The 16,827-nt window shown below is 35.2% G+C and overlaps 1 protein-coding gene across 4 annotated transcripts in view; it reads right to left on the bottom strand.

The window, feature by feature from the left end:
• Positions 1–2,471: 2,471 nt before the first annotated feature.
• Positions 2,472–16,827, bottom strand: part of FBXO8 (F-box protein 8) — a 61,218-nt gene continuing 46,862 nt past the window's right edge. For all 4 annotated transcript variants that reach the window (XM_020997860.2, XM_020997859.2, XM_078148161.1 and 1 more), the window contains 2 exons: positions 13,633–13,829; positions 2,472–6,635 (listed from right to left, as the gene is read on the bottom strand). In XM_020997860.2, coding sequence (XP_020853519.1) covers positions 6,448–6,635; positions 13,633–13,829 — 385 coding nt within the window. In that variant the 3' untranslated portion in view covers positions 2,472–6,447. The remainder of the gene's footprint in view (positions 6,636–13,632; positions 13,830–16,827) is intronic.

The raw sequence follows: 16,827 nt of genomic DNA, 5'->3' as shown, positions 1-16,827 counted from the left end.
CTAGTAGCTTTCTTGGTGAACACACGCTCCGTTTGCAAACTCCATCACTTCCACTACCACCTCTGTCTATACAGCAGACTCCAAAGTCCTAGCCCTGACTTCACTGTTTCAGATCTACATTTCCTGTATCTGGGTTTTGATATCCCACTAACACCTGAAACTCAACGTGTCCAGAACTGGGCTTAACCACTTTCCCAACTTTTCCTTCTTTATTACCTGTGTGTCTGTGGCACTGCCATTCATCAGGTATCATATGTTTGAAATCTTGGAGTCATTATCTGATTCCTCTATTTCACTTGCCCAATCTTTATTTCACCTCAGCAACAGCTCAGATCTGTCCTCTCATCTCTATTCTGAATGCTACAGCTCTAGAAGACTTTCGATGTCATCTGCCTGGACAACCGCAATAGCCCATCAGATGTTCTCTCTCCTCTCTCTCAGGACCTTCATACAGTTGTCAGGATAATGTTCTCTGTGAAAAGTTCTCGCCATAATCACCCTCTGTTCCAAAAATGTTCAGTGGTTCAAATGAAATCTCAAATGAGTTCCTCTTTTTCCAATAGAGTTTTGTTGCTTCTTGGATAAAAATGAGTAAGAGTTAAGGAATGCAGGTATATAACTGCAAGATAAGATATTAGCACTCCATATACCTTCTGGATGTGTAGGACCTTTGGGAGAGAATTCTGTCTCACATGGAGGGGACCTTATGGACTACTGAATAAATCTTATGTTTCCTTTATCTATTTATGAGCTCCTGTCCTTTGTATTATCTTCATTTTCTATAGGTGAAAATTCTATTCATTTGTCACCTTGACTGCTTATATAAGATCTATGAAATCCATTACCTGCATTTCTGGAAGCCTAGATACAAAAGATAAATAATCTCTAACTTAATATTTCAAAGAATAAATTGTATGAGCATGACAAGGCAAAGAGGATATTAATCTTTTAGGTCCACCCCTGTTACAGAACTTTGTGTGACCCTAGAGTTTGGGGATATGGAGGTATGGGTCTGGACCATAGGAATAGTTATATATCTGTGTACATGCTTCCCTCAAGTAGAATATAAACTCCTTGAAGGGGCTATTTTCATGTTTGTTTTTTATATACCCCAAACACGTAGGTAGTTACTATATGGTCACTGAAATTAAATGTGTATAGGTCATTCTTGCATAGAGTAAGTTGAAGAGCCTTTTTCTTTTTTTCTATTTAAGGTCACACACAATGAAGAAGCATAAACCCAGGTTTTATTTCTTTCAAACTTGAGATGTAAATCACTCTCAACTACTAAGCTGAAATAGGGATAAATAATGGTAATAAAAATACTTTGGTTTTATATTACTGCCAGTTAAAAGAAAATTACTTGGGGGCTGAGGGATAGCATAATATGAGGGAAAGGAGAAATACAAAAATTGATAACAGCATAAAAAGAAAGAGGAGGGAAGGGAGGAAGAGAGATATATAGACAAAGAGGAAGACAGAGAATGAAGGGGACAAACCTAGGAAGTTAGAGGAGAGGCAGAGAGGAAAATATGGATAAAAGAGACAGATGACACTCTCAGCTATACAGCTAGGATGTGGACACTAGGGTAAGTTGTCATCAATCACTATTCTTTGAATTTTTTACTAAAGGAACTTTCCATTTGGGGTTGATGTTTTTTTTTTTTAAATTCACATTTCTTTTGTAATAAAGCTTATTTTCTCATGGAATTCTTAATTTTGCACGTAAGAAATGGCATATTCAGAAACTTATCTAGAACTTTAGAGGCCATCACTTTACCATGTCCTTTTGATATTCAAGTTGTCTGACAGTCATGTTCTGTTCTTTGAAAAATTGAAATTGCTTCCTTTCACAATGATTTAATGTTACATTTGAGAATAATACGATCAATATTGCACCAACATCTGTTGCAGAGGATGAAGAGAAATTCTATGAAGAATATAAGATTCTTCAAACCAAGTCAACATAAACTTGATATTCAACTATTACATGTGAAGATGGGCATGGACAATGAAAAACATAATGGAAGATAGAGTTTAAGATTAATAAATTAGAGGCCCAAATATTTTCCTCAGGAAGAGTCAGGAGAGCTAAAAATCACAAACACCAAACAACATCAAAGAAAATGAAAATGACTATAATAGACAGGAAATGATTGGTTACCACTGATGAGAGTAATTTCACAGTAAGCTATGTGCAGCCACATTAGAGAAAATGTCAAAATCAATTCCAAAACCAAAGCAGGAAAAATGAAAAAGACATTGTATGACATGTATCAGTTTCAACTTGATCTAAACAAACTGTTTAAAAGTAAAGACACTGAGATAACTAGGTGGTGCAGTGGATAGAGCTCTGGCCTATCAGGAGGACCCGAGTTCAACTCCGAACACTTGACACTTAATAGCTGTGTGACCCCGGGCAAGTCACTTAACCCCCAACTGCCTCACAAAAAAAAAAGTAAAGACACTGATCTATTATAACCATTTATTAGAGAGCTTTAACTGCTTTTAAAAAAAGCGGGTACCATGTAGCCACAAGGCAAGAAACTGCCTTAGCCAGACTGTGTCTTTGTTTAAAAAAGAGACAAAATAATCAAGAGCAATACCAATTTAGAATATAAACTAAAACATTATAGAGGTAGATAGAGAAATCTTGGTGTGAGATCCAATTACGCCTGGTCATCCCAAGAAAACCTGCGATGAAATTGCAAGGATGCAAAAATTAGGTGTGAAATAAAATAACTTATATCAGTGTTTTCTACTAAAGTCCATCCTCATCACAGACACATATGAACTCTTATTTTATACCCAACATCATACATGGAAGAAATGAAAATGTCACTTAAAATGGATAAAAAAGATAAAGTATAGCCAGGACCTGACCAATACAGAAAGAAAGAAAAATCAATGCTGACACAGAAAACAGCTTTAAAAGCATTCAGGGATCAATTTTCAAGATATTTAAAAGAAGGAATGATTCCAAAGAACTAAAAAAAGATCAGAATCTATATTATTACCAAAATGTTGATTGGGAAGATATAAGCAACTATAATACTGAATCAAATGTCTATTTCCTCACTTCCATAAAATCTTTATGAGAACGGTATAGGGCAGGGTTGGGGAACCTACAGCCTGGAGGCCACCTGTGGCTCTCTAGGTCCTCAAGTGCGGCCTTTTCATGGAATCCAAACTTCACACAACAAATCTCCTTAATAAAAAGGCTGCACCCAAGGATCTAGAAGGTCCATGTGTGGCCTCAAGGCCGCAGGTTCCTCACCCCTGGTATAGGGTATCCTTGATAAAAATGTAAGAAAGGAATAGAAAGGTGCTGACAGATGACATTCCACAACAAATCATATCGAGAGGTTCCTTGGAACAATTTTGGACAATATTGATTATATAGGATTTTGTTCATTACTGGTTACAAAAGCACATCTGACTAAATAGAGGAAAACTGAAACAACTGCTATGTTCCAATCATAAAAGAGATAACCTTATATTAATAGGGAAATACAGTATAAGCTCACCAAGAGCATGCCATGGGAAATGTCTTTCAGATGTCCAAATGAAGAGAGATTCTTTTAGATGGTCAGGTTCTACACATGCTCCTGTTTGTGCAAGACACTGTGTTCCTAGGAATCACACATCTAAAGCTGGAAGGGACCTAAGAGGTCATCTAGTTTAACTTCTTCATATTAAAGATGAGGAAAATGAAGGCTAAGAAGATAATATGACTTGGTCTAATGTCAGAATTGGAATTCAAACTTATGTTCTTTGACTGCACAGTTAGTACATTTCTATTATATCAGCTTCAAGTTCTACAATACCATAGGTCCTCCTAAATCACCTGCAATCACTGAAGAGATTAGCCTAGCAATTTGCCCAGTAAAAACTCAGTGTGAAGAATGGGTATTCCACAAATTATGACATGCAGTTTTATGGGATAGACATTGTGTTATTACACAAGTACATATATCTAGGCCCTGTAGACACACTGAGCTGGGTCCAGACTTGAACGGAGAGAGGATTGTACTGGATTTTATTGGGGACACTATGTATAATTTTCAATGATCTCAATTTATTTTCCACTGCAAAATCTATTTTATTAAGTGCAAAATATTTTCCTGATGATGCTACACGACTATATATCATAGACTACCATTGTCCTGTGAAGAATAAAAAAAATGCAGCAGCATAAAAGTACATGATGGGTGTAGGCAGTGTGCAATGTATTACCAATCATTACTTGCCTGAAAGAAGTGGTATAAAAAGAACTCATCAAGGATATGCCTTACTAGACAAAGAAGAAAGTGATTTAGGTGATAAGAACTAGACATAAAAGATGGACAGCCCTTGGTTTTCCTTCAAGAAGGCCTACAGAAACAGGCAAAAAAATACACAGGATGAAAAGGCATTAGAATAGCTGTAATTTGCAATAGTGGAGGGAGAACTCACACTGATGAGTTCACATGGAGTACCTGGAAATATGAGGCACTTATTAAGTGTTGATTTATTGTTGGTTGACATCTATCCAAGTACTGTCTATGGAGTGTACCTGTAGGCCAGATCTGGACAACAACTAAGGTTCCCCATTTTGAGCTAAATGTTTTTTTCCTACCCTTCCATTCTTCCAAAATAAGTAGAAAAAAACCCATACCCATCAATCCATAAGTGTGCTCTTACAAACCTGGATGATATCTTTCACCTTTATATATAGCTTTTTTGGGAGATAGGGATAGGAGGGGGAGAAATGTTTAAAGTGGTGAGTCTCAATTTACAAAGACACACACACATAGAGTTCTAGTGGGTTATCAAATTATCAGTGATTAAGCTGTGATCTATAATTTCTGTTTTAAAGTATTATAATTTTCTAAGAACTGTTAATATATTTGTGGTGTAGATAACCTACCATTAACCAAAATAATTTGATTAAATGGAATAGCTCACTTCCTAACCAGACTGAAGTGATATTTACTATATCCCTTTTGAAATATCATTGGCAAGAGACTATTTCAGAGAAGACAGTAACATCTGCCAAATTATTTTAAAGATAGTCAAGAGAGATTTACTATGCTACTCAATGAATACTTTATTCTGATTTATTCAAGTGCTGAGGAAAATAAATCCTTTAAACACAAATGTAATCTGTGCTGAATAAGAATGTTATAGTATCTTAGAGTTTTTAAGGATTTTTTTTTTAATCATAAGATGTACCTGTATGGAACAGAAAATTTAAATGCTATTAAATTGTAATTCCAAGAGGGCAAGGATCATGTCTTATATAATTAAAAAATGTTACTCAGTATCTAGCTGCTCAGCACTCTTCATCAAGTAGGTGCTTAACTAGTGGTTTAAAAGCTGAATTAACAAAGTAATTATGAGTTAACTCCAGATATACACATATATTTATATGTACACACACATATATATGTAGTTATATGTACATGCATACACACTACTCGTGCATGAAAGTAATGGTTTATAACATGCTATAACCTATTTATACCCATTATGTACCTTCATGTTGCTGCGTGTGTGTGTGTGTGTGTGTGTGTGCGTGTGTAAGTACATAGTCGGGGGAGTGTCACCAACTTGGTAATGTTCACCAGTATACATCAGAACTTCCAATATAGAAACTCCCACTATACAGACTAAACAGCAGCTCATTTGCAATTTATAGTCTTATAGAGTTGTCTAGGTCACTAAGATGTTGAATGACTTACTCATGGTGACACAGTCAGTATGTGCTAGAGGTAGGATTAGCACTCCAATCACTATGCTATGCTGTCTCCCTAAAATCATGGGTCTACATATGTGTGTACACCCACACCCACATGTATATACACACATATGTGATGTAAAATAATCAGAAATTAGTTCCCTCCTTTCTAACTAAAAAATGAAATAAATATTGTTATTGATGAATCACTCAGAAGTAAGATCTGACTTTCAGGAAAAAAATCACAATCTCTGATCAGTAGTAAAGAAATTGAGAACTCAACTTTAGAGAGAAAAGGAAAAACTTTAGTTAAAATACTATACAATAAAATAATTATGATTATAAATCTCTTTAGTTAAATATGTACACATTACATGGTATTTTATAAAAGAATGGAACTGGTTAAGATTTCTGAAGCAAATCAAATGCACAAATTTACCACTCTTTTAGTGTAATGTCAGTTTAAACATTCTTAAATGGTTGTGTCAGACTCTGCTTTGTCATGGCTCTGCTTTGTGCAAAATTAAGGAAAATTAAGAAAAATTTCTGCAAAATCCTTCAGTTCCCATGGTAAATTACTAAAAAAAAAAAAGGTAGTAGACACACACTTGATTGTATGCAGAGGTTAGAATGACCAGCACTAGTGTAACCCCTATATCTATAAAATAATTTCTTGGGTAGCTTTAGTTGTTTTCACCTTCAAAGCTGAAGTCTTAACAGTTGTGCTTTTATGCAGCCACATGGCCAATAAGGTAGATGTTGTCATAAAGGTGCCCTACAAAATCTTCACTAATGTTCTGAGCAGCGCGCCGGGTGTTTCGGATAAATTCTCTTTTTGACATTTTGTTCTTCACATGAGGACTAGTGAGGTCAATGGAAAGCAGGATCAAAGAGTAGCATAGTACATAGACAGCATCTAAAGAGAAAAAAGAAATGTCAGATATTATTAACAAGTTTTCAAGATGTGGTCCTGGGTCAACAGTCTGTGATTAGAACAAATTGAAAAGCTATTTCTTATATTTAAAAACAACTTTAGAACTGTTTAAGAACCTTCAGTACAAATAAATTCCAAATGTAAAGTTTTGGAATTGATTTCAAACTTTTAAATATCTCCTTTCAAAAGATGCATATTAAATCATTGTTGTAAGGCATATTATATATTTATTAAAGGTATAAATCATAATTTTAAAAATATTTATTTATTTAGTTTTAGTTTTCAACATTCACTGTTATAACATTTTGAGTTTTAAATTTTCTCCACCTTCTTCCCCTTTTCCCTCCCCAAGATGGCGTGCAATCTAATATAGGCTATACGTGTACAATCATATTAAACAAATTTCTACATTAGTCATGTTGTAAAGAAGAACTGGAACCAAAGGGGAGAAAAAAAGAGAAAACAGTATGCTTCAATTTTCATTTAGACTCCACAGTTCTTTCTCTGGATGTGGACAGCATTTTCCATCATGAGTATTTTGGAACTGTCTTAGTTCACTGCATTGCTGAGAAGAGCTAAGTCTGTCACAGTTGGTCATCGCATAATGTTGCTATTACTGTGTACAATGTTTTCCTGGTTCTGCTCACTTCACTCAGCATCAGTTCACGCAAGCCTTTCCAGGTTTTTCTGAAGTTTGCCTGCTCATCATTTTTTTAATTTTTAATTTACTTGCTTATTTTTAGTTTTTCAACATTCACTTCAATAAGCTTTTGAGTTTTCAATTTTCTTCCCTTCCCTTGCCTTCCCCCTCCCCAAGTTGGCATGCAATCTGATATAGGCTCTACATATACATTCATATAACATATTTTCATATAAGTCATATTGTAAAGAGATATTAGAATCAATGAGAGTAACCACAAGAAAGAAGAAACAAAACAAAACAAGAGAAAAAAGAGATTAAACAGTATGCTTCAAACTGCATTCAGTCTCCATAGTTCTTTCTCTGGATGTGGATAGCATTTTCCATGATGAGTCTTTTGGAGCTGTCTTAGATACTTGCATTGCTGAGAAGATCCAAGTTTATGAAAGTCAGTCATCGCACAATGTGGCTGTTACTGTGTACAATGTTCTCCTGCTTCTGCTCACTTCACTTAGCATCAATTCATATAAATCTTTCTAGGTTTTTCTGAGAGCTTCCTGTTTGTCATTTTTTATAGCACAGCAGTATTCTATTACATTCATATACCACAACTTGTTCAGCCATTCTCCAATTGATGGGCATTCCCTCAATTTCCAATTCTTGGCCACCACAAAAAAAATATTTTTGTACATGTAGGTCCTTTTCCCATTTTTACAATCTCTTTGGGATACAGACCTAGAAGTGGTATTGCTAGGTCAAAGGGTATGTACGGTTTTATAGCCCTTTGGGCACAATTCCAAACTGCTCTCCAGAATGCTTAGATCAGTTCACAACTCTACCAACAATGCAATAAGTGTTCCAATTTCCCCACATCTCCAACATTTATCATTTTCCTGTTTTGTCACATTAGCCAATCTGATAGGTGTGATGTGACCTCAGAGTTGTTTTAATTTGCATTTCTCCAATCAACAGTGATTTAGAGCATTTTTTCATATGACTATAGATAGCTTTAACTTCTTCATCTGAAAACTGCCTATTCATATCCTTAACCATTTATCAACTGGAGAATTAAATCATACTCTGAACCCATTCTAACAATTCTTCCATCCCAAATATATTTCTATAATGCCCTTTCAAAAATAAATTAATTGATATGTGTTGATATTGAGAAAAATTTGTGACAAGGACTTGTTGTGCAGATATGCTCTATTTATGAAAGAGATGTAAATTTGTCACTCTATAAATACATCTGGAAGATTTCTTGAGTGTTCTGTTAAAAAAGATATAGTGCTATAACAATAAAAAATTTTTGAAATATGTAATGGTCAAGACAATTGGTTCCACATCATTAATATTATGATAGCTGTAGAAATTCAGTGTTTCCATATGCTTTAAAAATACATACATGTGCACAAAACATCTATATTAAATATTCTTTGAAAAACACATTCAGAGAGGTGGAGCCAAGATGGCAGAGTGAAAGCAGTGACTTGCTTGAGCTCTCCCTCAAACCCCTCCAAATACCTAAACAAATTCTAAAGCAGCAGAACCTACAAAAAGACGTGAAACAAATTTGCAGCCCAAGAGAACCTGGATGGTTGATCAGAAAGGTATATTGCACCGGGCTGGGAGAGGAATGCAGTTTGGTGTGTGTGCGCAGGTCACAGTGAACCTGGAGCAGGCCTCAGAGGACTGAATCGTGGGCAGCTGTGGCGGTTTCCAGACTTCTCAACCCATGAATGCCAAAGACAACTTAGAAGGTCAGTGGGAAAAGTCTGTTTCTGTGGTGAGAGAGAAGCTAGGTTTCAGCTCCAGTTCCCAAGTAGCCCCGGTGCAGCAGCTGCCTCCTGAGCTTCTGGCCCACAGACTGAGGGGGAAATCAGGTGGCTGATCAAAGACGGATTGCAGGGATCTCTTTGCCAGTGCTGAGCAATCTCTTGTTTTGCTGGTGCTTGGATCTGGGTCACAGTTCTGAGGGGCAGTCCTGGGGTGAGGAGGAGCGCTGGCGTGGTAGAGTTTGTAGTGGCAGTGCTGAGGAACTCCTCTTCACAGTTCCAAGAAAGAAAAGAGTGCTTGTGGTCACTCACAGACCAGAGCACAGGCTAGGAAAGGAGTAAACACCTCGCTCCTTATCATACCACCTTGAAAGAACTGAAAATTTACAGGTCCCTACAAGTATCTCTGAAAACAGGTGTACAAACCCCCGAAGCTTGGGACAGTACACTCTCCACATTGGAAGCAGACCTCTACTTTAATAAAGAGTTCATAACTCAAGTAACTGGCTGGGATCATGAACAAACCTCGCAAGAAGTGTCAGACCATAGAAACTTTTTTGGTACCAAAGAAGACCAAAATATACAACCAGAAGAAGACAACAAAGTCAAAGCTCCTACATCCAAAGTCTCCAAGAAAACATGAATCAGTCCCAGGCCTTAGAAGAGCTTCAAAAGGATTTTGAGAAGGAAGTAAGAGAAGTAGAGGAAAAAGTGGGAAGAGAAATGATAGTGATACAAGAAAATCATGAAAAATTAGTCAACAGCTTGCGAAAGGAGATCTAAAATATACTGAAGAAAATAACACCTTAAAAAATAGCCTAACCCAAATGGCAAAAGAGGTCCAAAAAGCCAATGAGGAGAAAAATGCCCTAAAAAGCAAAACTGGCCAAATGGAAAAGGAAGTCCAAAAGCTTACTGAAGAAAACACTTCCTTAAAAATTAGAATAGAACAGTTGGAAGAAATCCCAAAACAGTAGAACAAATCCAAAAGAATGAAAAATTAGAAAACAATGTGAAATATCTCACTGGAAAGACAACTGACCTGGAAAATAGATCCAGGAGAGAGAATTTAAAAATTATTGGACTATCTGAAAGCCATGATCAAAAAAAGAGCCTAGACATCATCTTTCAAGAAATTATCAAGGAAAACTGCCCTGATATTTTAGAACCAGAGGGCAAAATAAAATTGAAAGAATCCACTGATCTCCTCCTGAAAGAGATCCCCAAAGGAAAACTCCTAATATTGTAGCCAAATTCCAGAGTTCCCAGGTCAAGGAGAAAATATTACAAGCTGCCAGAAGGAAACAATTCAAGTATGTGGAAACACAATCAGGATAACACAAGATTTAGCAGCTTCTACATTAAGGACCAGGGCATGGAATATAATATTCTGGAGGGCAAAGGAGATAGGATTACAACCAAGAATCACCTACCCAGCAAAACTGAGTATAATCCTTCAGGGGAAAAAATGGTCATTCAGTGAAATAGAGGACTTTCAAGCATTCTTGATGAAAAGACCAGAGCTGAATAGAAAATTTGACTTTCAAATACAAGACTCAAGTGGAACATGAAGAGGTAAACAGGAAAGAGAAATCATAAGAGACTTATTAAGGCTTGAACTGTTTACATTCCTGCATGGAAAGATAATATTTATAACTCATGAGACCTTTGTCAGTAGTAGGGTAGTTGGAGGGAAAAAATTATATAGATATAGATACATAGATAGATAGATGGAGGGCATAGGGTGAGTTGAAGATGAAGGGGTCATATCTGGAGAATAAAATTAAGGGGTGGGAGAGGATTATACTGAGAAGGAGAAAGGAGAGGTAGAATGGGTAAATTATCTCACAAAAAAACAGAAAAGAAAAGGCTCTTACAGTAGAGGGGAAACAGGGGAAGGTAAGAGGGAATGAGTGAGTCTTACTCTCATAGGATTTGGCTTAAGGAGGGAATAACATACACACTCAATTGGGTATGGAAATCTGTCTTACCCTACAGGAAAATAGGGGGAGAAGGGGACAAGAGAGCAGGGGGATGATAGAAAGGAGGGCAGATTGGGAAAGGGGGTAATCAGAAGCAAGCACTTCTGAGGAGGGACAGGGTCAAAAGAAAGAATAGAATAAATGGGAGGAGGGAAATAGAGTTAGTTTTTTACAACAGGACTACTATGTAAGTGTTTTGCATAACTGCACATGCATAACCTATATTGAGTTGCTTGCCTTTTCAGTGAGGGTGGGTTGGGAGGGAGGAAGGGAGAAAATTTAGAACCCAAAATTTTAAAAACACATTTAAAAGAAAATGTTTTCACATGCAACTGGGAGATAAGAAATACAGGAAATGGGGTATAGAAATCTGTCCTGCCCTACAGGAAAACAGAAGGGGAAGGGGATAAGAGAAGTGAGGGAGACATAGAAGGGAGAGCAGACTAGGGGAAGGGATAGCCAGAATGCATGCCATCTTGGGGTGGGGGGAGGGGCGAGATGGGGTGAAAATTTGCAACTCAAAATCTTGTGGAAGTAAATGTTGAAAACTAAAAATAAATATAAAATTAAAAAAAAAAAAAGAAAAACACATTCCATAGACATGGAATGGGCATATTGAGAACATTTCACATAATCTTGATATGTAACTAGTTATGCGACATCTATTCTTAATAAGAGAAACAATGAAATTATTGGGAGTAAGAATGGAAAAAGAAGACATATCAGATGAGAAATTACATTGTAAATTTATAATAATACAATGGTATAGCTGGATTAAAATGGAAATTTAATTTTAAAATACAAATGTTTTCTATATGGTGCCACTCAGTTGAGTATCTGGAAAGTATTTTCCTCACCTTTTAAAACTTAATTTCACAGTTTCCAATTATAGATGTTTGTCACGTAAACATACCTTAGAGTTGCATAAATTCTCAAGCTGGAACAAAATGATCAAGCAGCTTTAAGGAATTAATACATTTGAATATCAGCTCTCACTGGCAATTTACAATGTCATTCCAGTACAAATGAGATGAGATATATAATGTGTATACATATACATATGGAAAGCAATTTACAAAGCTTAAAGTGCAATACAAATGCAAATGATTACATTTACTAAAGAAAAGAAAGACACTTGCTGAGGTATCAACTTAATTTTCTGACATAATGACGTAGTCTATCAAAGCTTGTATCAGAAAAAAGTCAGTTTTATTGATCATAGTTGTCACATAATGCTTACGCATACAAAAAAGTCATTTGTATTCTGGAATCATCTTTCAACTTTGGAAGAAATGGCACATATACTACTTAAAGTGGCTATTTCTATTGTTATCAAAAATTTACTTTCAGAAATTAAAGTGATCCCAATTGCAGGTACGACACCACAATGAGTCTAATATAGATTAATTCTGAGTGGGAAATGCACTCGCCATTCTATCTCTATGACCTTGGACACATTGCTCAGTTGTTTCTAGGTCTCAATTTTCTCAAAGACGTACTTTCTCCAAATCCATTCCTTCCATTATACCAGGCTGCTTACCTCTAAAATTCTGTTTCTATGTCCCCTACAAACACAGCACTGCATACATCCTTTATATAACCCACAAAGCCTATGAGTACTATCATTCTTCTTTCTCAATACAGTTTTGACTCATTTTAAGATAATGAAATGGATTTAAACATACTTAAATGGAAAAAAAAAATAAAGTAAACAAGATCTCCTTTGGCCTGCAATCAGAAATGTCCTGACTATCACATAAGAACATTAATTTTAAGTTACAGGCACTAAAAGGAACTGTTTCAGGTCCTTATAACTCAAGCCTGAACTATTTACAAAGCTCTTTTGGTTGGTTTCCCTGATTGAAGGCTCTCCCTATTCCAATTCATACTCCAAATAGCTGCCAAAATGATTTTCCTAAAATGCAGGTATTACCATGTTACTTTCCTACTCCATAAAAACTCCAGTAGCTCTCAATTACATCCAGGATCAAATATAAAATCTTGCTTTTGGGTTTTAGATCCTTTCACAACCTGGACCCTTCCAAATCTTCTTACTCTCCTCTACAGACTCTATGATCAAGTGGCAGTACCCTTCTTGGTGTTCCTCACACACACTCTCCATCTACTGTGCATGTGCACTGCAGGTTCCTCATGACTGGAACACCTTACTCTTTCCTCACTTCTGCCTTCTGGCTTCCTTCAACTGAGCTTAGAGGCCTGGTCCCCTATACTACTAGTGATTTCTCTTTTAAGATTACCTTTCACTTATATTGTATTTATTCTCTCTCTCTCTCTCTCTCTCTCTGTGTGTGTGTGTGTGTGTGTGTATTTCATCCTATGATATTTTTATAAAAATTTAGTTTTCCCATTGTTTTGAAATACTTGGATTTCATATAAAAAGGCAATAATAAGGCATGTAAAGCTTTATATCGAGAAAGCTGTGACTATAAATCAATCTTAATGTTCATTATTATAAAAACTAAACCTTTTGACAAAATTTTTACCTGCTTTAGCTTCTAGTTAGTTGGGAGGTAAGACATACCAAGAGGAAAAAAGTAGCAATTCATTATGGAAATTCTTACCAGGACTAAGGCCAAGCTCTCTCATCAAATCAGGATTACAAGCACAGAATCTGTGTGAGAATTTTGTTATAAGAGTTTCAAGATACTCCCCACGCTCTTCAGGGGCATGAATATGTCGAAAAAACTCTCGCAGTGCATTTGGCAAGAACTGATTTCTAAAATTGTGCAAAGTCACAAGGTCATCCAAGACATCTCTCCTAGGAGAAAGACAAAAAGATAAATTTTGGTAAATTTCTAGTTTCCATTTCTTTATTATAGAAAGAAAATATTGATGGAAAAGGTAAATGTCCAATTTTTGGTAGAAAATATTTGATTATTTGGAGTCAAAGCTGTTAAATTTATCTCAAAAGCCATAGGTATGATGTATACAGTTGCCATTTTTGTAACATATGCTGAGCAATTTAAAGTTGTATAAAATGAAAATTTTTGAAATAGCCAAAAATTTTAAGGTCTTATCTACACGAGCTTGTTGTAAAAGACAAAAAAACTGGGTGCACAAATGAAATGAAGAAAAGATGGTGAAGTTTACAATTTAAATATAAAAAACCTGAACCTTCTTTACAACCGTACATAATAGTAAAGACCTAATATCTATTTTTACACATTAGCATCATGTTGCTTTAACTAAATTAACTTGCTTACTTATGATAATATGATAATTAATTTTTAAGAAATATTTAAAATATTACCATGTAAAAATGAAAAGGGATTAGTAATGTGATCTCTATATAAGGACATTTCTTATCTGACAATTTGCATAGATATGCACATACATAAAAACAGATAAAGGGTTTTTTTGGTGCCTATTTTTTTTTTCCATATCCAACTTCCAAAAAAAATTATTTTCACATAAAACAGACAAGAAAAGGCTCTTACAGTGGAGGAGAAACGGAGGAAGGTGAGAGAGAATTAAGGAGGGAATAACATACACGCTCATTTGGATATGGAAATCTATCTTACCCTTCAGGAAAATAGGGGAAAAGGGGACAAGAGAACAGGGGAATGATAGAGGGGAGGGCAGACTGGAGAAGGGGGTAATCAGAAGCAAACACTTCTGAGGGTCAAAAGAGGGAACAGAATAAATGGGAGGTGTGATAGGATTAAGGGAAATATACTTAGTTTTTTACAACATGAAGTATTTTGCAGGACTACATGTATAACCTGTATGGAGTTGCTAAGTTTTAAAAACGAATATAAAAAAAAATTGTTTTCACATGCAACTGGGAAATAAGTTATACAGGAAATGTGGTATAGAAATCTATACTGCCCTACAGGAAAACTAAAAGGGAAAGGGATAAGAGAAGGTGGGGGAGAGATAGAAGGGAGGGCAGATTAGGGGAACGGGTATTCAGAATGCATGCCATCTTGAGGTGGGAGGAGGGATGAGATGGGGAGAAAATTTGGAACTTAAAATCTTGTGGAAATGAATGTTGAAAACTAAAAACAAATAAATTAATTAAAAAAAATAAATCTGCCTGGGGGGGTTATTTTTAAACCTAAGCACAAAATAAGAAAAGGGGAAAAAAATTGCATGTATACAGCAGAACATGAGAAGATTCAATGTAAAGCAATAAATTTTCATTTCAAGAAAATTTATTTAATAAATACCAGACACTGTTTTCAAAGCTGTCCAGCTTTTCTTTGATTCCTTGTAGGTTTTCTTTTGTTCTCTATCTGAATTTTTTACTTTATTGTTTCTTTTTCCTCTCCCCTCACCCAGAAGTCTACAATTAAGCATGGACACACACACATCTATAAACATGCACATATACACATATATGGAAGACTGTACTATGCTTATTTCTACTTGTCATCTGTTTATCTGAAGGTGTATAGCATCATCTTTCATAAACTCAAGTCTTTCCATGCTTTTCTAAATCAACCAGCTTTTTACTTCCTATATCACAGCAATATTATGCAACCCAATCACTCTATCTGAGAGACTGGCTATGAAAATTTCCCCCCAATTTATGCATTCCTTTTATTCTTGGATACGTATGTTTTACTTAATACAAGAAAATTTTTAATTTAAAATAATCAAAATTATTCATTTTACACTTCAACAATGCTCTCACCTTATAATATGGTTTAAGGTGTGATACTACTGAATATGTTTCCTTTACATCTTTGTAAAGGTTTCTTTGAAGTTCCCGACCTTTTGTTCTTCTAAATGAACTATGTTATTATTTTTTCTAACTCAGTAAGATAGCTTTTTTTTTTAGTAATTTAATTGGGATGGCATTACTTAAATAGATTAGTTATTGAAAACGTAATTTTAAAAAATTATATTGGCTTTACCTACCCATGAAAAATAAATATTACTTAAAGTACTTAGATCTAACTTTATTTGTATAAAAATGTTTTATGTTTATATTCATAATAGTTACTGTGTCTGTTTTGGCAGGTATACTCTCAGGTATTTTATTCTGTCTAGTTATTTTAAATGGTCTTAAACAACACTGAATAATATGGCTGACACATAATGTAGTTTCCATTTTTGTCTTTAGGACAAGAAGAGTTTTTTTTTAAAATAAATTTTTATTGATATCCTGTTTTAAAAAATATATTTTTATTGATAACCTTTTGCTTTTTACACGATCAGAATTTCTTCCAGTATTCTTATACCTCACTCCTCCTTGAGAGTCATAACATATAACAAATAATATTTTTCAAAGAAAAATAAAAAAGAGAAAAATCAGCAAAACCAAACACTACATCAAACATATTCAATATCCACACCTGTGGCCTTCCCACCTCTGTAAAAGATTTGGAGAGATGCTTTCTCCAACGTCTTATTTGAGGTCATGCTTGTTCTTTTTATTTTTATTTTGAACATTTTCATCTCTTTTATGGTTTTCCTTTCCATTTATGTCATTGTTTTCTTGGCTCTGCTTATTTTATTCTTCATCAGTTCACTTAGATCTTTACATGTTTCTGTAGTCATCGTGTTCTTTCTTTCTTATAGCATAGTAATGTTCTATTGCATTTATGTACCACAGTTTGTACAGTGATTCCCTACTCAGTGGGCATCTACTCTGTTTCCACTTCTTTACTCCCACAAAAGGTAATGTTATAAACATTTTGATATTTATGGGGACTTTCATCTTATCAATGACCTCCTTAGGATATATGCTTAGTAGTAGAAGCTCTGGGTCAAAGGGTATGACTTTAATCACTTTATTTGCATAATTTCAA

This window comes from Phascolarctos cinereus, unplaced genomic scaffold (genome assembly GCF_003287225.1).
Source record: "Phascolarctos cinereus isolate Bilbo 61053 unplaced genomic scaffold, phaCin_HiC Scaffold_9;HRSCAF=440, whole genome shotgun sequence".
Lineage (NCBI taxonomy): Eukaryota > Metazoa > Chordata > Mammalia > Diprotodontia > Phascolarctidae > Phascolarctos > Phascolarctos cinereus.
Note: the sequence above shows the minus strand (reverse complement) of the source record. Positions and strands in the feature narration are given on the sequence as shown.